Source organism: Folsomia candida, unplaced genomic scaffold, assembly GCF_002217175.1.
Source record: "Folsomia candida strain VU population unplaced genomic scaffold, ASM221717v1 Fcan01_Sc020, whole genome shotgun sequence".
NCBI lineage: Eukaryota > Metazoa > Arthropoda > Collembola > Entomobryomorpha > Isotomidae > Folsomia > Folsomia candida.
Window position 1 is genome coordinate 995,709 of NW_019091212.1, and position 24,435 is coordinate 1,020,143.

Below are 24,435 nucleotides of genomic sequence, written 5' to 3' on the forward strand. Positions count from 1 at the left end.
AAAGTTTGCTTTTCCATGTAAAGTAAAACATTGAAAGTTTAAAGTTCTAAAATTACATCGATACAATTCCTCCCACGTTTTTGTAAAGTTATAAACGTCAGAATCTCCACTGATCTTTTGTAATGTGAAATATGGAAATTCTAAAATTGCAATGATGCAGTTTATCGCGGGACTTTGTAAAATTTACAAATTAAAAAAAATCTCTGATCTTATTTTCTAGCATGGAATATCTAAATTATAAAATTATAAAATCGCAATTTCTGCCAGGATTTTGTAAAAAAAATTGTCAAGTTTGTTCTTGTGTAATGCTACATATCGAAACTCTAAAATTGCAAAAATTCCAATGATGCAATTCCTCCCAGGACTAAAAATAAAATGTGTAAAATTTGCAAATTTAAACAAATTTGCAATCCCACCAGGTTTGTTCTTATGTAATGTGAAATATTGAAATTCTTCCCTGCCACGTGAAATGAGGGTTCCATGTCCCAACAAGTTGAGCGGAGTAGGAGATCTCCCACTTTAAATAGAAATGGTAACATTGTGTGTGCCAAATTTTTCCCCTGGCCGAGCAAGAAGATGGATTGAATTGAGTGCCATTTTATGTCCAGAGGGAGACTTTCTCCCCACATCCACAGACCCACATACACTCCCATTTTACAGAGATGCTCAAATCTTCAAATCTTTACGACCTGCCGACCCACACACCTTATTTTTTGCCACATTAATACTTTCTTTCTTCCCATTCTCAACTTTCTTGGGCGGACACACGTCAAAATTCGAAATTTTTTCCTAATTTTACAACGTTCTGCATGATAAGTTTGGAAAAAACAACCAGTATGTTTTTCTGGATAAACTGATTTCTCCTTTTTTGCACATGTAAATAATTTTGTTTTCCGTGAGAACAAATTCCACTAACCTTTCTTCTTGCAAGATTAATACTTTCTTTCAGTCCCTGATCAACTTTCATGGGCAGATACACGTCAAAATTCGCACATTTTGCAACTTATATAAATTTCTCTGGGAAAAATGCTCAAAATTTACTCCACCACCCTGTTTTCCCTTTGATTTTCATTTATTTTATTTTGCATACAAAAAAACTACACGAACCCAAGGCTTTGCGAGATTTATTTGATTTCATTCCGTGGCCAATTTTCATGTGAGGATACACGCCAAAATTCAAATTTTTTTAAAATTTGCTAACATTTCAAACATTCCACAAATTACTTTGGAAAAGATACTCTCAAAATTTACTCCAAAAAAATATTCACTCTGTTCTCCCCTTGATTTCTCATATCTTTTATAAATAATTTTGTTTTTTTGCATGCGAAAAAAATTGCGCACGTAATGGAAGCAAACGAGATTATGCCATGTGTCGAGGAATCAGTTTCCCAACAAGTGCGTGTCGCACACTTATCTGGAATTGAGTGGTCGAGTCCATATTTTCCATACCCTTCTGAATAAAATATCAAATTTCTCTTCTTCAGAAAATTATTTATTTATACCGTAAAAGGAATTCGGATCTTGCTCTCGGAACGAAAAAATACATATTTTAAAATTCTCCTCATACCTGAAAGAATCCAGACTTTCAAAAAAATATCGTCGCACGAGTCAAAAAAATAAATAAAAAGTCAACAAATTCATACAGTCGAACTTTGCTGCTTTCACTTCTCCCGGAAAAAATAGATTGAAATGACTTGAAACGAAAAGTAACTTTCTCGGCAAGCTTTTCCTCCAAAATTTGTCCACTGTTGAGTTAAATATTATCACTTTTTCGAAAATACAAGTGATCTTTGAGAAGTCACTTTCACCGGAATCTTTTGACCCCAAAATCAGCCAAAATTTGTCCACTTCCAAATTAAACAGTTTCACTTTCTCCTAAACAATAAGCGATTTTAGGTAACTAATCACTTTGTTCGAAACCTTGCCCCACAAATCAGTCAAAATTTGTCCCCTTTCAAATTAAATACTTTCACTTTTCAAAAAAATGTAATGATTTCTCACAAAAATCACTTTCCCCACAAAATTTTCCCCCAAAATTAACTACAATTTATCCCCTTCCAACTTTCACATTAGCTGCAACCTTTTCCCTCGAATTCAACTAAAATTTATCCCCCTCCAAGTTAAACACTTTCGCTCTTCTTAAATCAAATCCACTCAAAAGTCACTACTTTCTCCTCTAAAAAATCCAGAAAACACGAGATTTCTCCACTTCTCTCAAAGAAAGAGGTGATTTGAGACAAACCCCGACACTTTCTCTCGGCTTACTTTTTCCCCTTCTCACTTTCACCTTGTTACTCAGGAAAAGTCAGTAACCCATGAATTTATTTACTTTTCCGCTTTCACCAACGTGGTAATTTTTTCGTGGAACAACTACTTACTTATTTTTCCCCTAAATCAGCACTTTTTTAACAAGTTTGTTCACTTTCTCTACCAACTCGAGGACTTAGCCTGTGCTCTCCCGAACCGGACAGAGCGTCGAGTGGAGAACCCAGTGAGACATTTGTGCTTCTAATACACAGCCAAAGTGAGGGTCCCATCGCATGCGCTGCCTATTTTAGACCCGAGTTGGGCTCCTGCTGCCTTTTGTGAAATCCTGGTGGTGGTTTTAATACCGTGAATAATTACACTTTCTCCACATCATTATTATCACGGTGGAAATGGGAGGATGATGATAATGATAATCTGGGTTATTTATGGGGTGAGTAAATTATTGTTCTCTTGGTCTTATCGCCGCACGGAAAGAAAGGAGTTTTGGAGGGGATACAGAAATACACAAAAGCGAGGTTGTCAAGAGTACAATGTTTTGATACATTATTCAAAAATAAGGCAAAAGTCAGAATTATTGGGATATAGGGATGAACTGAATACCAAATTGTGGAGAAATTAGTGTGTCGAATAGTAATCGACCAAAGCGAAGATATATGTTGTGTTCTGCATGATTTTTGGTGCATAATCCTCCACAAAATTTCTATCGGGTTTATTCTGCAGAACTGTGTATGCGTAATTCTGAATGGTTTTCGTATAAATTGTTCTGCATAGCTTTTCTGCAGAAAACCGGGCCAAATTTCTCCAAATGTCTTAAATCTAGGTGTCGAAATTTCGTCAAATTTGTCGGTACTTGTATTTTCGTTAATGCTGAAATAGTTCGAGTTATGTCGAATATTCTAATCAAAAAAATACTTGTTTGCAAAGAAACTTTTCTGTGAATTAAATATGCAAGTTCGCAAAACATTTTTCACCGATTTTTACTTTGCACCTTTTCCCCCAATTTTGTAACTCTACTTTATTCTTAATAATGTACGAACTTGACGTGAATGCCCCTAAAATAAAATACAGCAAATTTTGTCCTTAAACTATTTATCTTACATTACATAACTTAAAGTTATACTAAAATTGAGTAAGATATGTACTGTGCGGGTGGAGCCTAATAGTGAAAAACCGTAGGCCTCAGGACAAGAGAGTTAAGGAAACCCATAGTTTTTCTTAATAAATGTCTTAATAAATTTCTTTTAAATTTTTTCTTCTCTTATGCCAACTTGTCGTGAATACCCCTAAAGCAAATTAGGCAAACTTCATTTCTAAAGTAAATGCATAATTTACAGCCAAAACTTTTTTAAACATGTTTCTACGTAAATTATTATTTTTCCAAATTCTTCAAAAAAATGTCAAAATAAAATCCATCAAAAACGCAATTTCTACCCACTCCTCATTTCTGCAGAGTCTAACAAATCTCACCCTTCAAGGTTGAGATTGCACAATTGTCCATCCTTCTCCCTCATGCAAAAGACAATAAATTATGAAATAATCTTGGGCAAACTTTCTCCAAAAAAGGTCAAAATCCCGATGAGGAATCATCTCTCTCTCTTTCTTATAAAAAGTTATCGAGAATCAGAATTTATGTATTTTGCGTGCTATGACCTTTGGCCGCCTGGTTGATTTTTATGGCATCTCTGCTCCAACTCCACAAAATGTAATACTGCGTCCCGTGCAAAAAGGATTTCACCTTATTTTACATAAAGACGGACAAAATTGTACACAATTTGTCACCATTTACATCGTGATTAGGGCATCCAACATCGGTTGTCTCGATTTTGTAAAAACCGGTTGTCGATTTAACCGAAAAGCGGTTAAAATTTTCGAATAATTATATACCGTTTGTCACCCTTGAAATCGCCATTAGGGCATCCAATTTCGATTCTATAAATCTGGTTAGAAACCGTTTGCGATTTAACCGAAAGTGGTTATAAATTTTACCTATGCCTAATATCTGGGTTTGTAAAAAAATTCTATTTGAAAAATTTATAAAATTTGATCTGTTTCACAAAAGTTTGCAAAAACGAAAAAATCCAAAATGGTTTTATAAAGTTTGCCAAGAAAGTGAAACTCGGTTTTACGAAAACTTCAGAACCTGAAAAATCGAAAATCTTCTTTTACCAAAGTTTGCCAAAATCAGAAATATCTAAACCATGTTCCTCAAAATCTTCCAGTTTTGGATGCCCTAAATTCGCAACAAAGTATCAATTCTTCCTGCCCAGCCTCCTCCCAAGTAGATAAACTACTTGGCAAAAAAGTCTCTCATCTCATCTTCTTCTGGTCACTCGATCCGATCTTGATCAGTTTCTCGTTGGGCGTGCCATTCCTCTCGAAAAAGAGAGAGATTTGACGATGTAAAATAGCCAAAAATATATACAAGTGATCTGACACCAGGCCAGCAAACAAGGGCGGAAGAACTCGACTTTCAGAATGGATGGATGGCTAGACAGTGATAGATAGATCACCAAAGTGAAGTTTATCAAGTGTCCTACAGGGTTTCGCATTTACACGTTTTCGCAATTGTAAAAAATAATGTTTGCAAATTAAGGAGTTTAAAGTATCTTAAAATCGTGTTTCAATAGTAGTTTCAACAATAGTTTTTCTGCAGAGAAAGTTAAAATTACTGAAAAATTATTATATATTTAACAATTTACTGAAATAATCAAATTTTTAAGCTGTAGCATCAAATTAATTGAAATTATTTAATATCTACAGAGTTTGTTCATCCAGTTTTAAACGATCATTTTACTGGAAGTAAAATTTTCTAAATTATTGTGCAAAAATTTAGACAAACGTTTCCAGAGTAAAAATTGGAACCGCATTTCTGCAGAAAGTTGACTGATTTTCTCCACAAAAACATTATACATAGTGATTTATGCAGAAAACTATGCAGAATTATACAAATACATTTCTGCACAATAAAACACATGCACATTTTCTACAGGATTATGTTAAAAAAACATCTTCGCTTTTGTTCATTACTTCAGAATTCGACACAGTGATTCCTACTCTGGATGCCCAGATGTTGTACATTTTTATAAACATTTGGAAAATCCATGATTTTTTTCAATTTTCAAAAATTTCTTAGACATGGAACACTGGCGCCCCGATCCTAAAAACTTTTCAAGTCGGGAAAAGTCCAAAATTGGGAATATAAATGTCTGTTCTGGGAGTTGTGATTTCCGCTCGGCTCACTCCTGGGCAGATGATCTGTTGCTCCTCCAAAGCAAAATATACAGCCGACCACGAAGCGAACCTTGTTATTATTTCCACTCCGATGGACATTTGTTTGATTGGAGAGAGAGTAACGAGCCCAGAGATGAGAGACGTTTAATGGCTCCACGCTAAATAATTCCCTACTTAAAGAAACAAATAAACACCAAATTTGCCAATAATTAACCTCTGATTGCAACTTCGCTCTAAATTACTACTTCTGTAGTGCAACATTTACAAGTCCATTCAAGTTTTTTAATGTTAAGTAAATCGCCAATAAATTAATAAACATCGAGTTTGCCAATTGTTTTAACAAAACTGTCATCCCAGCAACTTGAAAATTACCAGAAAACAGTGGTTTTGTTCAGAGGGCGGATATGTATTTACGAAAAATCGTTTAAATATGCATTTAATATCGGCGAAAAAGACGCCAAAATATTTACCAACTATTTCTAAAAAAATGAATTTTAGAAAATTTTGTATTTTTAAATTTAAAACTCTGGACTTTTTGGTCCAATTTATTTTCAGCAAAAAAATTCACCTCGCATCGTTGAAATATTTACAAAATATATACGTGTTTTTGAAGAAATATGTAAAAGATTTAAATACACATCCGCCCTCCGGTAGTGCCACATTTAAATTTCGCGCACCAAAATTTGACGCATTCCTCCATTATTTAGTGTGTGTCACAATACAACTTAACAATTAAATTTCCTGATCATTCAACTCCTCATGTTTTTTTCCACCCGATAAACTTTCTTTCTTTTATGTATCGGCCAGGCCAGCCTTCCGACTTCCTCCCTCTAACCAAGCGTAAACAGATTATGGAAAAAAATACATATGCTTTTCAACCTCAGTTGGGATAACTGCAAATCTAAATAAAATACGCCGATTCACCGGAAACTATTCAACGGAAACAGAAACCTAATAATTTATTCCAACCTTCAAACTTAAAACGTGGAGAAAGTGAGACTTTAGGTATAAAAAATCTTGGGGAATCTTTTCTCCAAAAATTGAGTGAGGCGAACCATCTCTCACTATTTTGTCCCCAACTAGAGCTTCTTTTCCTCCAATTTTGTTACATTTCTCTACCACCGATGGCACCACGAGGACACAAACTTTCCCTCGGACGCAGTCAAGTCTAGAAACTTTCTCTCTAAAGAAAAGCCAGTCAATTTCATTCAAGAGAAATCCTCATAAAAAAATGTCTCGCAAACAAAACTAATCGTTTTCCCTTTCAAAAACTCAACTTCTTTTCAAGTAAACAACTTTTTTTAAACGATTTTAACCAAAAATTAAGTTGTCTTCTTGGTCCTTTATCTATTTTTGGAATCTTGTCCGTAACGTGGAGTCATTTATATTTCTATTTTTGGAATCTTGTGAAGCCATTTCCATTCAGGAATAATAAAAAATCTATGGCAGAGATTGATCTTTTTTATAAATTGTCTTCTCTGAAATTGATGACAGTCTGTGTGCCACGTCTCGCCGCAAACATTAGTTGAATGTTATCTTATTTATCGCAATCTTTTGAAATCATAGAGAAACCCATTTATTTATCTGTGCTGAAAAGCTTTGGAAAGTTTGAATCATCATTTTGTTCGGCAAACGGAGATGACAACGATTTCACTTTGTCATGTAAAGAAACTCAATGAATGCTTTCCCCGGCTCGATTTCCCATCCCACAATTGCAGCAGGATCGATAAAGGGACCAGAATGGGTATGAATTTGGGTTCTCATTCATGAGGCGAGATGAGATTCGTTAAAATCTTCACCATATTTTATGTACGTGTCGCACAATCAAAATTAAATTGTATGACGACACGAATTTTCACCTTTTATTTTTTTGTAATTATAAAAAATGACAACTAATTTCTCCACTTTATTAAAATTTTAAGAATTTAAACCAAAATTAAATAGTCTGACGATACAAATTTTCACCTTTTATTTATTTTTAATTACAAAAAATGAATGAAAATGAAATTCACCTATAAAGCAAAATTAAACATAAAAAAAATCAGAGAGTCGATGCGATACGATTTTTCACCTCTTATTAATGAAAAAATGGTAAAAAATTCCACCCGACTTTCTCCACCCAGTCAAATTTACTAGTGCGATTGGACTTAATAAAATTCAATGACATTTTTTGACCCACAACCAAAACGTGGCATTGAAGTGGTGAACTGCAGATTGATTTTCCACCCGAGAAATTCGTCACCACGTGACACGTAATTATGTCATGAATCGAATCGAACTAATGAAGCCATGTTAGACACCTAACCAAACCTCATTATTTTCACACGCTAAATAATTCCGCACTAAATATTAGCATTTTTCAGTACTGATTGCCACTTAATTGGGAACAAATTTTAGTTCATTAAATCATTTTCCAAAAATGGGTGGGTAAAACCCCTTTATAAGACTGTTATGTCTATGTCCGTCTGATAACTCATGCGCAACGACATACAGACTTGAAACTTAACTTATTTAGCTCAAGGATCAGACCTGATTTGATAATGTGCGATTTATTGACAAGGTCACGGCGCTAGGTCACAGATCATGATTTTTTTTAATTGGAACATCATGTGAGGACTCAAATATATAGTATTTTGAAAGAGCTCTCCAACGGAATTAGTCATTTTGGCGTATGATTTCACCCCTTAATTACATGCGTTGGAAATGTTTACTTTTTTCGCAAATCAGTACCATTTTGATTTCCTTTCACGCCGTTATAAATTTAAAATTCGCAGGAAAAATTTGTCACAGGGATTAATTACTCAGAAACAATTTTTCTGCCTACACGCCACCCAATAAAGCTTTTATTACCAAATTATTAAGAGTGTACACCCTCTTTTTTATTGCGACGTGGTGGAGGTTAACAGTTAATACATATTTGTACAAAGACGTCCCAAATCTCGACCACAATTCTTCTCTTACGTCCAACTTTGTAACTTTGAACAGTCATCATTGATTCCTCGGAAGCCATTCATCTCTCAATTGTGTTCCACCCCCAGAAGCACAAACTACTTCCCTTCCACATCGAAATGCAATTCGTCGTCGAGATAATTAATTTTCCCAATAATGGCGCCAAATTTCAGGAACACATAGTACGGATAATTTGCAACCTTGCAAAATTTACTTTCACAAATTCAAGCGACATTAAACTTTGTAAATTTCGGTTTTGTCTTGAATTTTGGAAATTTAGAAAGTTTTCAAATGTAATTAACCGAATCTGTTCGACGTTTGTAGATATATTCCTGTGTCTCAATTTATATTAAGTTTTGTACAATTAAATTTTCCTTTGAATTTCAGAAATTTGATAATTTTACGAAATTTACTGATGGAGAATTTCCCCGATAAAAATTTCTTTGTAATTTATATTAAATTTTGTAAAGTTAAAATTTACCTTGAATTACAGCAATTTGATAACTTTACAAAATTTGCTAAATTCCTGTCTCAATTTTCCTCACAAATAATTACCCATTTCTAAAGGAATGACGTCCACTTGCCAATTTGACGATGTGACGTTCCACATCACATCACATGGAGAATTTGGCATGTGTGGGCCGCGAAGAAAAATGAGCCAATTTAATAATCCAGCAAATCTACGGTATGACGATGACAAAAGTCCCGGAATAAGTTCACTTCTCGAAAAAGGAAAGAATGGAATTCCACGTGGCACACTTTTCCGGCTAATTAGACAAACCAGCCAAACCGGCCAAAATCTAGTCAAGGATGTGATGCAAGTGTGCAGAAAGTTTCCGCCCGCGTCATCATACACGCTAAAAAATTACGTGGTCACAACCACTACATGCCCGAGTAAAAATTTGAAGTTTTGTCGTGCACAAATTTGGTCCGATTTTCTACAGAAATTTTGCCAATTTTTACAGAGAAACTTTATGAATGTAGCGCGAATATTGCAAAAAACTATGCGCGCAGAATTATGCACCCCATAGAAAATTTGCGCAAGATTATGCAAAAAATACCCACAATACAATATGAATCCCGATTTTATCAAGTACTGCAGAATTCGACACACTGATTTCTACTCGAGTGACTTTACCGATTTGGAGAAAGCGTGTATTTTTGCACAAAATTGCAATATTTATTTATGCATCAAGCGAAATTCAAAATCTGCGAATAACTACTTCTCGTGACAAAGTAAAGATAAGTATTTAATTCCCAAAAGTGGTTGTCACGTTATGCAACTCCTTCTGCCCATTATTATTTCTAGTGCGTCTCTATTATCTATGGGCTCACGCGGAAAAAGAATGCTCACCCCCGAATGGAAATTATTGTATCGAATTCTGCAGTAATGGACAAAAGCTGGATGCATGTATAATTTTTACTGCATAATCCTGCAAAAAATTTCAACGCGTAAATCGTGGCGGGGTGGTTTTAATACAGTGATTAATTACACTTTCTCCACATCATTATTCTCCCGGTGGAGATGGGATGATAATGATGATACTCATCTTCTCATCTCCACCATTCCATTTTTAGTAATGATAATCTGGGTTATTTATAGGGTGTGTAAATTATTGTTCTCTTGGTCTTATCGCCGGCACGGAAAGTAATAAGTTAGAGGGAGATACAGACATGCACAAAAGCGAGGTTGTCAAGAGTACAATATTTTGATAAATTATTCAAAAATATGGCAAATGTCTGAATTATTGCGATAAAGAGATGTAGTGAATAATACCAAATTTTTATAGAAATTAGTGTGTAGTAATCGACCAAAGTGAAGGTGCACTTCGTATTCTGCATATTTTTTACACAATCCTCCAGAAAATTTCTACGTTTTATTCTGCAAAACTGTACGTGAATAATTCTACACAAATCCCTCTGCATAAAGTTCTTCTGCATAAAACCGGACTAAATTTCTGCAGGAAATATGGCCAAATTCTTGCTCGGGTAGGCTCACGCTGACTGACTAACTAACAATCTCCGAAGAAAAAGAATGCTCAATCAGTCACTACCGCACTGCTAAAAAGAATTGCAGGCAGCCTTGAGCCAAATTCTGCGCCTTTCACTTCGCTATCTGCCCATCTTTCAGGGGACGATGAATTCATCGGCAATAAATTCGGCCACATTGGACGGGTCATGGTTCCCCAGACCAAACCACGAGCTTTATTATGCACTCTTAACCATCAACATATTAACATACTCGACAAAAACAACAGCTTGTTGCATTCCGGTGCGTAATTTTATTGCCTACTTTCTCCTACTCTCTGGGCTTTAATCAAGGTTGCAAATTCTTAACTTTATTGCACTATTACAAAGTCTTGGACACAGAAAGTGATAAACTTTACGCGAAATAAACCACGTTGTAACGTTAGAAGTAGCTCGTCCTGTAATAATCATGTCGATATAGGTAGTTTTCCACAACGATGGAAAATAAGTGGAGAAAATGGATACATAATTATGAAAAAATTTCGACTTTTGATGTGTAAATTGTATAATTATTTCTTCTTTGTTTTCTGCATTATTGGTGCGTTTTATATCGATTCCCCGAATTGTTTCGCACCTTTTTTTTACGAGTTTGCATTCAGCAAATTATTTTATGAAATTGTAATATGTATAAAAACTTTCCGATTACCTTGAAAACAAAAATTCCCTTCAATTTTTCTTTTCTAGAACCTCATAAATATCACAAAACTTGTGAACCAATTGTCTGATTACGCCGAGTAGTTAAAAAACGGCTTTTGTGTCGTAACGATGGTGACATTCAAAGCGAAATGATGATCGGATTATAAATAAATATTAACAATAATTGTTATCCTACCATTCAAAACGAAAGAAAACAATATTCCGGCGTCCTCGTTAAGCGAGCAAATCTTTTTCTGAAATCCATATTTTTAATTTTCCCAAAAAGAAATTATTTCACATCTTTCCACAAACTCAACAATTTTAAAACCACTAATAAAGTATCTTAAAATTAAACCCGTATTTTTCCAACTTTTCGTTAGATATAGCATGCACTTGTGTACTTGAGGTTCAGTCAGATGCCACCCGAATGCAAAATATGACACGACTTTCTCCACAAAATAAAACAGCGGAGACATAAATTCACAAATAAATAGCGTTTGGTTTTTCTTGCTGGTTTGCTACATTTCTTGCATTGAAAAGGAAGGTGGAACAATCTGCAAGAAAGTTTAAGAAATATGGGCCATTTAGTCACGTGAATTATTTAATGTGAATTTCTTGCAGGTCAAAATACCCGCAAAAAAACACTTTTTTGTCCTCATTTCTTGCAAGTGGTTCCTTGCATTCGAAACACTGCACATAAATCCTTTCCATATTCCCTTGTCTACTTACTTTCTCTTTTTCCGAAATATGAAATAAGTGCCGAGTTGTGTTTTCACAAAAACACTGCATGCCATTTGTGTGCCTATTCTGTGTGAAATTTGTCTTTGTACCCGGTTTGGAAAAAAGAATGAGGAATAAATGCCTTTTTCTTCACTCACCTGAATACTTGAGTCCCAACTCTTGAGCTAAATTGTCCTTGATCGTGTCATTGATGTTGTTGGACTCGAGATCAAAGCTACCGTAGGACATTTTCTCCTCCTTTAAAAATTCGACGAATGTGGACATGAAGAATTTGCACGTGTGGAGGCCCGACACTTCTTCCAGCCCGTCCTTCTCATACATCAGCATCACCTTCCGCCAGTTGAATCTGCATTAAAGAACAAGGTCAAATTAGTTGTGTAATCGGATGTCGGTGGCTTTAAGATTTTTCTAATTTGGAGGTCTAACTCATCCTATTTATAATTTATTTAAACTCTTAATTTTATCAAAATGCCGATAATTAGCTAAACTGAATAAATTTCACTTGCTTAATTTCCTTCAAATTTAACTCATTTATGGTCAACTTGAAGCTCAATGCTTGCTAATCCATTTCCATGAATTTCAATGAATTTTCATGAATTTCGTTTCCACCCAACTCTAATATCTCGAAATATATTGTTCTTATTACGCTTACTTTTTAAAGTGGGTGAGAATAAAGTTGCCAATTTCGCGGAATCCGTATCCCGTCCGCGTCGTGAGGAAGAATTCCGTCCCGTTGATTGTTTTATTTTCACTGTAGTCACCCGTCAAAGCGCCCGCCGTGAGGAGCGGCAGGTTCCAAAATTTTAGCGCACGAGCCACCGGAGCTGTAAATCAGGAAGGAAAATAGTCAATTTTTTGGCCAAGACTTTTTATTCCTTAAGGTTTTTAAGATTATGCAGATTTTTTCACCGACTTTTATGATTATAATCAGTATATATACTGATTTTTACATTGATTTTTTAACCGATTCTATAGATTTTACCGAGTTTAACACAAATTCTTAAAATTATCTATGCCAATTTTTACACCGATTTTCGAAAGATAATAGTTGCACAGATTTCTGCTAAAAATCGCCAAACATGAGAAATTACTAATAAACCCCGAAGTATTGATCTCTAAAGTTGAATAATAGTGCAAAAAAATTGCGAAATTTTTCTAGATTTTAATTATCAAACATTTTTTTACATTTAAGACTTCGACGTCTTAAAAGTTTTGGAGCTGCATTAATCGCATAAATCAAAGAAACTTTTCGTAATCCATTCCCCATAACTTAAACTTGTGACATGATTTTAGCATAAAAGTCATAAAATTTTTATTTCACAAACTTTACTTTGCGTAAAATGGATGAAATCAAGTTTGGAAAGATTTTTCCTTCAGATTTGTTTAGAGCCAAGCTTTGGCATCGCTGTTCTTGCGTCGTTTCAATTAGTGTGACACGTTTTAATTTATGCATACATTTTAATTAACCTCATTTTAATCTCGGAGCTAATTAAATTAATTATCCGCCTTTTACTCAAGATTCACATGACACGTTTGGTTTATTTGGCATGGTTACGTGCGTACGTCAAAGCTATTGCATAACCTAGCTTAATGTTTGTCAAGGTAAACTGATTACGTAAATTTTAAGCACCTTGAAAACCACAAGTTTAAGATATCGTCACTTCTTACGTCTCACGACAATCTGACACAACTCGTCGCATTCGTTCTTCCAAGGACAAAATTGTATTGACAACAGTGTTTCGGGCGTAACAGTAACCATTTTCAAGAAATGATGGAAAAGAAAGTGGTTTTTTAAGCTAAATATTTTGATCTGCAAGAAATGCAGGCACAAGAAGAATACGCTGCGCAGCTATAAATGGTTCATAGATGGCGTATGTTTCTTGCACTTTCTTGTTGTTTCTTGCACTTTCTTGTAGTTTCTTGCACCTCGCATTTCTTGGGTGGCTTGCTTACAGTGCAAAAAATGTAGCAAACCCATTTGCAAAAAAATAACTGCAAAAAAGTGGTTTCTTGCAGATATTTTGACCTGCAAGAAATTACGCCGCGCCGCTATAAATAATGCATACAGCTCGTGGGTAAATGTAGCATATTTCTTGCAGTTTCTTGCACCTCCCATTTCTTGCATTTGTTGCTTTGCAGTGCAAGAAATGTAGCAAACCCGCAAGAAACCAAACACTGATTGACCAAGATAACTTTTGCATCTAAAAAAATTCCTGCTTTTTACACCTAAAAATTCCTTCGTGATCTTTTTATCGGAAATATTTCCCCGTACATAAAAATGTGCATCTCTCCGAGACATATACAAGCCAGGAATCCCCGTCGTCGCTGCATCATTGGGAATAAAAGAGAGGAAAATAAGCGAGAAAGCGACTCCACTCCGGCACAAAAATCAAACTTTGTCTCTCATCATCCATCCCGACCGACGACTTTCTTCGCCTTTCATCTCCACCAAAATAACGCACCCGGAAAGTTTTCAAAGATAAAAAACCAACTGCAATTTCATCTTTCTTTTTACTCAGCACTGGCGACTTTTGGTCCGAAAAAGTGGCATCGGACCCTGTGCAGAAAGGAGGTCACATAAGTAAATACATATTTCGAAAAAAACGAAGGTTCCCATTTTGTAAAAGCGTCCGAGGTTTTCGGTTAAAAAAAACAAATTTTTCTACGAGCCAGGATTTCTTAATTTTTGCGTAAAAATTAATCAATTGTTCTGAAATGTCCCAAATTCATGTAAATTGTTTAAAGTAACCAAGTTAAATTTCTAAAATTAAATCATAGCAAAAATCGAAAATCCATGTAACGAAAGTTTCTCAATATCGAGAATCAGTTTCTCAAAACCTCCCAATTTCCAAAGCTAGGAAAATTTTGCTAAAATGGTAACGATTATTAATCTAGATTAATTAATCTCTACTCCGTGTCATTATAGCAGATTAATTAATCCTAAGTAATTTAATTCAGTGGCTAAAAGGATAATTTTAATCTTAATTTTAATCTTTGATCGGGAATTTGTAATCCCAAATCTTAATTTGTAATCTCAAAACTTATTAGTTTCCCACCTCTACCGATTTCCACCACATCCCTTCTGCACATCCCCCTTCTCCCGTCCAGCGTGTCTCATCCGCATCATTGTTCATTACGTAACATGTTCATTTCCATGAGCAAATTCCGAAAATTCGGACAAATCAGTAAATCCAAAATGGAATTATGTTTCCAACCGACCGGAAATACGAATCTGTTCAGATGAGCACCTCCATTTCGTTTCATGTCTCGAAAAACATGGACAATCAGAGAAAAGAAAAACTTGACGTTTTCATCTTCTTTTCCTTCTTCTTAACCTTATTTACAGATACATTTCTCCAAATTGAAAATCTTTCTGAACAAGACGAGAAGCAAACTTTCCTCGGATTTTGTTTCATAAAAGGAGCCACAGTGTTTTTGCATTATGGGATTTGCCTCATGGGACGGGATTTAATGGGTGAAATGGGAGACAAAAGAGGGAGTCGTAACGCCATTTTCTCTCAATTTCGTGCACTTCAATTCACCGTTTTCAACCCAAATGTTACCTAATTTTTACTATTATGCACCCATTTTCGTGCACTATTCATAAGAAAATAATTAAGCGGGTTGAATTTAAAATAAAACTCATGTCGTGTTGCGTTTAGAAAATGCACAATTTGACATTTGGCTAATTGTAAGTGCGTGAACCCGTAAATTGAGAATTTTGAGAATAATAAATACACTCGTAGGAAACTGGTATTAAACGTAAACCATTATTGCGCGGTAATAACGGGCATTACCGATTAGTAATGTTATCGTGGCAATGACAAATGTACGTATCACTGAGAAACAAACTACTAACAATCTGGTAAGCAATTACTACCAAATCAATACCAGCAACCAGTCCGGGGCATATTTATATCTTACTTTACCAGATTTTTTATAGAACAATTTGCATCTAATTAATTACGGCACTTGCCAGCCACGTGTTCAGCACGTCGAGTAAATTTTCCATCACGCTTAATTACTTTCCACTCAATAATTAAGGATTATTAAAATAATATTTTGACTGAATCCTTAATTTTTCTTGGCAGAATTTATTAAATCTAATTTCATCCTGGTTTATCTAAACACTGTCCGCAAACCTGTACAATTTTCCCCATTCTCTCGAAACCCTGTCAACAACTTACTTACTTATGTATAAATACAACATTTAAATCGATGTCATAACCCACCCCATAAGTTTCGCTGTACATACAAACTTTAGAAAGATGTAAAATAACGGGACGAGATTCAATCTGGTAGAAAAGTGAAAGTTGGTGGAGAAAGTACGTCTGGACGAAGAACGAGCCAGCCGACCAATTATAGATTTTCTGGCCAACTTAACTCTTCAACTTTCGATCCGATACTTGTTAAGAATGTCAACCCACTTCATCCTGGATGCCAAAGTTATGCAAATTATTGCATAAAAGTCCTCTCTCTCTTGATCCACTTGTCCGAATCATGCAAATCTCGGGGATAAAAAGGCTTTGCAAATCCGTCGGGGCTGTGTGTGACGGATGTTGGCTTGTTTTTTAAAGGGGGTGAAATGATAAATTGGGTATGAATTTAATACTTAATGCTGAATCGCATCCATCCTGCACGACCCATTTTTCGGAGTTTTGTCCACCCGTAAAATTATTGAGACATGTCAAACGCAAAGTATTTAAGATATTTAACGATGCATATTCATGTCAAGTCTAAATCGCTACGTAATAATCGGCAGGGGGCGGATATGTATTTATTTATTGTACCACATAAGGGTTACCCGCAGACAAGTTTTTTCATATTATAAAACCAATACTTGTAAAAAATTCTTTAATTGTTTTACAAAATCTTATCCCTTGTAACAATTTATTTACTAATTTATTCAGAGGATAGACATATATTTATTTTCAACTTTTTCATTTGATGATGACCGACGGTCAAACTTTATCGGTGTGTTCCCTAACTCGTATGGATGACTCAAATTTCAAAATATTTTCACAAATTGTCACTTATTTTTAGGTTTTCAAACATAAATATTTCCGTTATCATTTCAAAAATACGGGAATATTTTACATAGTTTTTTTTCAAAAGAAGCATATATTTTGTAAATATTTCAACGATGTGAGACGAAGTTTTTTGAAGAAATTCTGAGTATTATAGTCAAAAATACATGTGAAAATTTTTATTTTTATGCTTTTTGTATATATATTTTGTAAAATATATATTATATTGCTGAACACGTGACTGGCAAGTGCCGTAATTAATTAGATGCATATTTTTACACTGTAAAAATCTGGTAGAGTAAGATATAAATATGCCCCGGACTGGTTGCTGGTATTGATTTGGTAGTAATTGCTTACCAGATTGTTAGTAGTTTGTTTCTCAGTGATACGTACATTTGTCATTGACATAATAACATTACTAATCGGTAATGCCCGTTATTACCGCGCAATAATGGTTTGTATATATATTTTACATTTGTATATATATTTTGCCTTTGTATATATATTTTGTAGATGTATTTCGTAAATATTCAATTGTTTGCTCAAAGAAATTGGATCGCAAAAATTGTTCAGACTATTTACTTCAAAAACACAAATGTTGTGTCTCAAATTTTCATACATTCTTTGTAAATATGTTGCCTTTTAAAAATTTAAATACGTATTACACCCATTTTTCGCAAATACTTAGCCGCCCTCTGGTTATCAATTTATCATGGATAAAAATCTAGAAAAGAGCACCACACGAAGGATGTTGTCTCACATTTCCTTCCGGCTTATTACCTCAAACTACGTGACGAAAATGAATCCCATTTTTTCTGCACTGCCCGAAAAGCGACATATTATTTGCCTCGATTTGACAACTTGGCGAGGAAGTGAATCAGATTTGGGAGTGATGATGCTCGTGAAAAATTCATAAATCTGCCAAACATGACAACAACATGGCCAGACCAGACCACAGAAGGCAACCTGTAGCTGACTCGCCAACAAAATTCGACGCAGGGTTCCAAAAAACATGTCTAATTTCTGGGGAGCGAAATGTACAGAAAAAGACCGATTTTTACAGGTCTTTCGCCCAGGGTTCGTAAACTTTATTTCCATAGCACTTTTTTTATACAGGGTTATGCAATTTCGAAATTTCCAAAAATAGGATCTATTAAAATTTTGGAAGAGAATTTTACAGCTCAATTTTGATTTACCAGCAATTTTTTGCCAGCAGAACAATGAAAATTCTCATAGATCAAAATTTTAATTTTTGTTTAACACGAAATAATTAATTATTGTAAAGTATTTAGTTTTTCTCCAAATTTAACGACCAGATATTGTAAATTTTGCCAAACATAAATTATGGTTTCAAAAAACAATCTGGGTGAAAATCTTGTTTCTGAAAAAACCCAAAACCCGGCCTAGTATTTCGTTTTTTGCGCATTTCCTACATTTCTTAGGCGTAGTTTCTTGCATCTTGTATTTCTTGCAGGTCAAAACAGTTGCAAAAACACCCTGTAAATATCTACTGATTATTTTTACCCACCACATTTTGCCACCCTGTCCCCTCACTAACTCACGGACCTTTCCCCGATGACATAATATTTCTCTCCGAGTTTTGATTCCGTCCACGAAAAGAGAGACGGTGCGAGGCGTACTTAGAAATAAATTCGCCGGTCAGGGAAATCCAACCGCAGTTCGGAATACCAAATATTTTAACCACCACACACACTGCTTAACCACCACCCAAATCAATACTTTGTTATGAATCCGTCCATCAATTCATCTCCTTTTACATCATGCCGTATGCATTTCACGGATTAAATAATGCTCAAAATGTCATTTCAAAAATATCAAAAGAACAAGAAATTCAATCCCACTTTTCGTCATGACCTCATTTTTCAATAAATTATCAAACTAAACTTTGCCCAAAATAAATAAACTCCTACAACAGATATAATAAACTTGCGGAAATGGAGTGCATTGAGATACTTGATTTGCTAAGAAAATTTGGCATTTATAACGTTTCGACATTTTATGACCTTTGACCTCGTTTATTCGCCCACCAGGTCGATTTACGTCGAAATGAAGGTGATCTGGAGATGCCCTGCATAAGGACGGACAGACGGACAAAACGAGCACAATAAGCAGCTACTGTTACTTAATAAATAAAAGTGCATCTTCTACGGGTAAAAAACGAATTGCATAACAAATTTCTGCATCGAGTCCTTCTAACCACTTAATAAATAAATGGCTGGATTACGACGAGGCGAGAAAGCATTTTCTACTTTCACCACTTTACAAAAATAACTCGAAATGGTTTTCATGTCTTTGCACGCTTCCCGGCTTCCAATTACATAACGGACAGAGAGTTGTATAAATAAAGTTATTGTGTTTCAGCCACCCCTCACCGATTTTTACCACGTATTTATTTCTTCTTGGTAAACACAAAGTGAAAGCGGGAAAGGTGTGGATTGACAGAACTGGACCAATTTGTGCGACATGATCAGATTGCAAACCCGTGTCTTTCTTGACCCTGCTTTTCACTCATTTTATATCAGTGCAAGAGACTAATCAATGCAACTAATACAGTACAGTCAGTAAACAGACCAGTAAAAAAGAGGATGGGATCAAGATAATTCAGTTCCTGAAACTAGTCAGATTTCGATTTTAAGCCGTGTCCACCCGAGTAAGAATTTGAACAGCTTTCCTGCACAAATTTGACCTAATTATCTTTAGAAAAATGTGCAAAATTATGCACATTATAGTTCTGCAAAACAAAATCGATACAAATTTTGGTCAATATTATGTACAAAAATATGCCGAATGCAATATACATTCAGCTTTTGCCGATTATTGCAGAAATCTGCACAGTGATTTCTCCTTCGGGGACACAATTACCAGGTCCTAACGACGACATGAAATATAGGCAAGTCTGCCCTAAATTTCCGTAAAATTTACACAATTTGTCAAAAAATATGTTGGTATTTGCACCATGTAAGAAAACCAAACCCAAAATATCTACTGAATGGATGACAACATAGGCGATCAAATTTTCCCAAAAAAGGGGTCACAGCCCTCACATGAAATGAATTAATGGCAGCGTTTAGCGTGGGTGGCAAATTGCACTTATTTATATGCTCAATAAATCACGACGACTAAATAAATGACGGATCGGATTTCTCCCTCCGCAACAATTGAGGGTAATAAATGAATCTTCATATTTCATCTGCAAGGCTTACACAATGCAACTCATCAAAAGATAAGTAGCTTATTTTTACATCCAAGTAAATAAAATACGTTGTCCGTACGTAGAAAATTCTGAGAAACAACTTCGTCTCAAAATATTTTTTTCTAAATTTGGAAGCGTTTTTGATGGAATGGAAATTGTAATTTTACTCGAATTTGGTTACACAGCTTAAAACTTGGGGTAAACACACGAATTGAAATTATTGTGTCGAATTCTGCAATAATCGACCTAATCTTGATGCATATGGTATTCTGCATAATTTTTTTAGCATAATCTTGCAGAAATTTGTATAGGTTTTACGGTATGTGCATTTTTCGGCATGGTTTTCTGCACAACTCGCTCTGCATAACGTTTTGGAGAAAATTGGACCAAATTTCTATAGGAAAAAGCAGTTAATTCTACATATTTTTATGTACAAATCGCTTTGCATAAAGGTTTTCTAGAGTAAATGGGTTCAAATTTATGCAGAAAATCAGGTCAAATTTCACCAGAAAAAATGTTCAACTTTTTACTTAGAATGAAGGTGAGAAATATACTCAAGAATTGGCCAATTTTCCCTTTTTTTGACATGAATAAAGCCAGCCTCATCACTACGGTACAATTTATGCACGTGCGTGAGTGACAAATTCCGTCCAAAAAGTTGCACTTGTTCCTTGATTGCCTCCCCATTCATGAAATTTGTCATCCATATCTTTCCACAAAATGTGAGACTTTGCTTTTCCTCGTGGACGACGATTTATCGCGGTGACAAGGATGGGAGAGGCGAGTGAAAGTTGTCTTTCATCTCCTCGCAAGCTCACCCTGTCAGCCCGATGTTCAATAAATAATGCATCAAAAGCAAACCAAAACGCTATTATTTCTTTGCCAGGAAAATAAAGGGAAAGTGTCACACTAGACTCCACACTGCTTCCTCTTTTCCCGACGGGGTCCAACATACGCCATGGAGCCCGCAAGATTAGTGCTCGTCTCCAGTGTAAAAATTTGAGGGGCGTTCCTGCAGAAATGTGACCCGATTTTGTGCAGAAATTTGCTCCGGTTTTCTGCAGAAAAACTTTGGGCAGAGTGATTCATGCAGAATTATGGAGATACAGTTCTGCAGAATGAAACTAATAGAAATTTTGTGCAAAAATTGTGTGCAAAATGTAAAAAATAAAATAAAAATATGCAGGATACAATATGCATCGAGATTTTGTCGATCACTGCAGAATTCGATATGGTGATTTCTACTCGGGTCGTACAACCAAATGCTTTACATTTTTTTTATTTGAATCAATTTTCTTCGAACCGGTTTTCGATTTTCTCTAAACACATTCTAAAGCTAGGTTTCGAATTTTCTGAATTAAAAAAATTTTATAAATATAGCCACGTAAAATTTACAATATGGGGGCATTAATTTGACAAAAATCTTCACTCTTATATAAAAAAACAAGAAATGTTAGATTCCAACTCCGAAACAATTTCTATTGTAAATCAGTTTTTATCAAAGATTTGAACCGATTTTAGCTAAATTCGAAAACTGGGTTTAAACCGATTTTACATAATTCGAAAATCTGGTAAAAAATAAAATAAAATAAAAATTGTACAAAATGCTACCCCACCCTTTCTGCACGACCTCGGCGCCTCTAAATCTGGAGCATACTCTAAAAACAAAGGGTTTTTACTTTCCCTTTTCCTCTTCTGATCGTGCTTTGTACTCGCTGATACTAATAATTTTGTTGCTCGCTCGCTGAGGTGGTTGTCAGCTTATCGTTAGAAAACGAGAGCGAGAAACTTGGTTCGTGACAGGGCAACAAGTCTGCTTTTCAATTCAGCGTAAGAACTTATTAGTTATAAACTTCTCTCAGATATTTCCATGTATTTGTCATCACGGTGAAAGTGACAGGTCGGTGGTAGTGCACGGGTTGTTCACAATTTCTGATAATTCTTATCGTGTTATCCGACGGACAGATAGGATTCACATAAAGGGGTTTTGCCACTTTGTAAATGCTAAACGTTTTTCCTGACGTGTTAAATAAACCAGTGTAATGAAGTGGCGAAAATCGTGTTTATGACCAGTTCCAAAATATTTTTTTTCACACATAACTTATAAATATCATTTCTCTCGTGTTATTGTGTGAGATTTTTTTTACCTGTGACCTTTCACAGTGATCTATCGTGCCGAATCTTGAACTTGATCTCTTACTTTTGAGGTCTTTTGACGATTAATAAAACTGAATTTAAAAATATCGTTCGTATCGAAAGTTATAGCTTGGACAGACGACATAGCGTTCCCGTAAAGTGGTTGGCGCTACTAAATAAAAGTGAATGTTGTACAAAAAAAATTTAAAAAATTACCGTTTTTGTCGAGAGTTTTTGGGTGGTAAGACGGACAGACACACAGATGGACCGACGGACATAGGGTTCCCATAAAATGTTGTTATCAAACTAAGGTTTTTTTTAATTTTTAACAAATTTCATAAAAATGGACCCTGTGCATAAATGGTGGCATCACGCCGAAAAGCTGGCTAAAAAATCCTGTATGCACGACCCCCTCTCGATTTTCTTTACTCAAATCCTCCACCCAATTTTATACTTGCTTGTTATTTTCACTAGTCAATCACTTCTCCTCCTTCGCCGCGGGGGCCAAACCGAATTTACATAATATAATATGTACATACATATCTCCAACTGATACGATTTAGCAAATTTGCAAAAATTAGCATACGAGGAAGAGACTCAGAGTGGACATAAACCAGCCGGAGAGGATTCACCAAAAAAATACCACCGCAAAAAAGACAGCCCCCGTAAAAGACAGTTGGATAAACATTTACGATTTCCCGATAAAAAAATTCTGAGGATTTGCTATGTAGTCGGATTAGGCAGGATTTTTTACTTAAAAAAATGAATGCTATTCTGCGAGCCTTGCTTGAACGATGTCATTGGGCGTACTCACGTCACCATCTCATTTACATATTTCAAGTTATGTAGCAAATAATTTCCAAAATAATATCGCGAAATATTTAGTAAACATAAATCTGCATCACTTAAATGTCGTTTAATGTTTTTTTAAGAAAACTAAATTAGCAAATAAACAATGGATTTTTTAAATTTCGGTCGGTTTTGTTTCGTTTATTTTTTTGTTGTTTCAGAATTGTTTTCGTTTTGTTTATAATGTGATAAAATCAGCAATAAACAATAAATAATGCAGCCCTAATATTTAAAAGCAAGCTGGATAAATTTGTGATAAAAAACACACAAAAAAGTTGTGTCCTCACATCAACACCATCGCAACTTAATTTGCAAATAGTTTGCGGAATGTGTCCCTTTGCGAAATAAGAAATTGCCCATTTCCTCCGTAACTAGATATCTGCGATAAGAAAACGCCTAGTTTCCTGGGAAAAGTTTACCACCAAATCCATCAAAACTTGTCAAAATTTCCAAATTTCCAAACTTGTAAGCATATAATTCTCCCCAAATGTCTCATTAGTTAACTTCCCACTTAAAAAAGTGGACAGTTTTCACACCCGCAAAAATTTTCAAGCAGAACATTCTCCAGTAAAAAAAAAAGCAAACCGCTCCCGAGTAAAAATTTGATCGGCTCAATTTCCTGCCGAAATTTGGCCCACATTTCTCCAGAAACAATTTTATGCCACGGAATTTATGCAGAAAACTGCACAGTTAGAAATCTAGTATAGTCAGTATTAAGTTGCTACCGTTTGGTATTAGAATTATACCCATCCGTAAAAAAATTTCTACCGATATTATAAAAATTTAAAACCGAGCTACTACTACAAGGTATTACTTATCAATACCAAGTTGATATTATTTTGATACTGAATTTCTAAGAGTGTATGCACATACCATTCTGCAGAATAAAACCGATACAAATTTTGTACAGAATCATACAAAAAATATAAAATAAAATATGCATTTTCCCTTTTTGTCGATTCCTGCAGGATTCGACACATCGATTTCTACTCGGGCTGTTGTCCTTAACGTCGTCTCCCTACTGGAAAAAGTTAGTCGAGCATATGCACATCTTTTCCCCGTCGGCGTCCCTTTTTTAATCCGCTCTTTAACACTGACACGTTACTAAATCTTGTTACTTTTTCCGTACTGTAAATTTACAAACTATTAACATAATCATCATCATCATCATCCTCATCATCATATCTGCCATGTAAATTGGTTTCCAAATTTGCAGATTATTTTCAGCCAGAGTAAATATTATTCTTGCAGCGATAAAATTTTTTTTGCCCACATCGCGTCTAAAACCACACCGCAAATCATCATGCACCGTTCACGCCGGATGTGGCGACAACTTTTCTAATCCTCGTCGTACTC

General features: G+C 35.1%; 1 protein-coding gene across 3 annotated transcripts in view; it reads right to left on the reverse strand.

The window, feature by feature from the left end:
• The window catches only part of LOC110858197 (atrial natriuretic peptide receptor 1), a 94,659-nt gene that overhangs the window by 64,891 nt on the left and 5,333 nt on the right, over positions 1-24,435 (reverse strand). For 2 of the 3 annotated variants that reach the window (XM_035858613.1, XM_035858612.1), the window contains exons 3-4: positions 12,506-12,677; positions 11,991-12,199 (exon numbers count right to left, since the gene is read on the reverse strand). In XM_035858613.1, the coding sequence (XP_035714506.1) occupies positions 11,991-12,199; positions 12,506-12,677 (381 nt within the window). Of the gene's footprint in view, positions 1-1,567; positions 2,464-11,990; positions 12,200-12,505; positions 12,678-24,435 lie in introns of those variants that run through there. The other variant, XM_035858614.1, reaches the window with a different exon arrangement.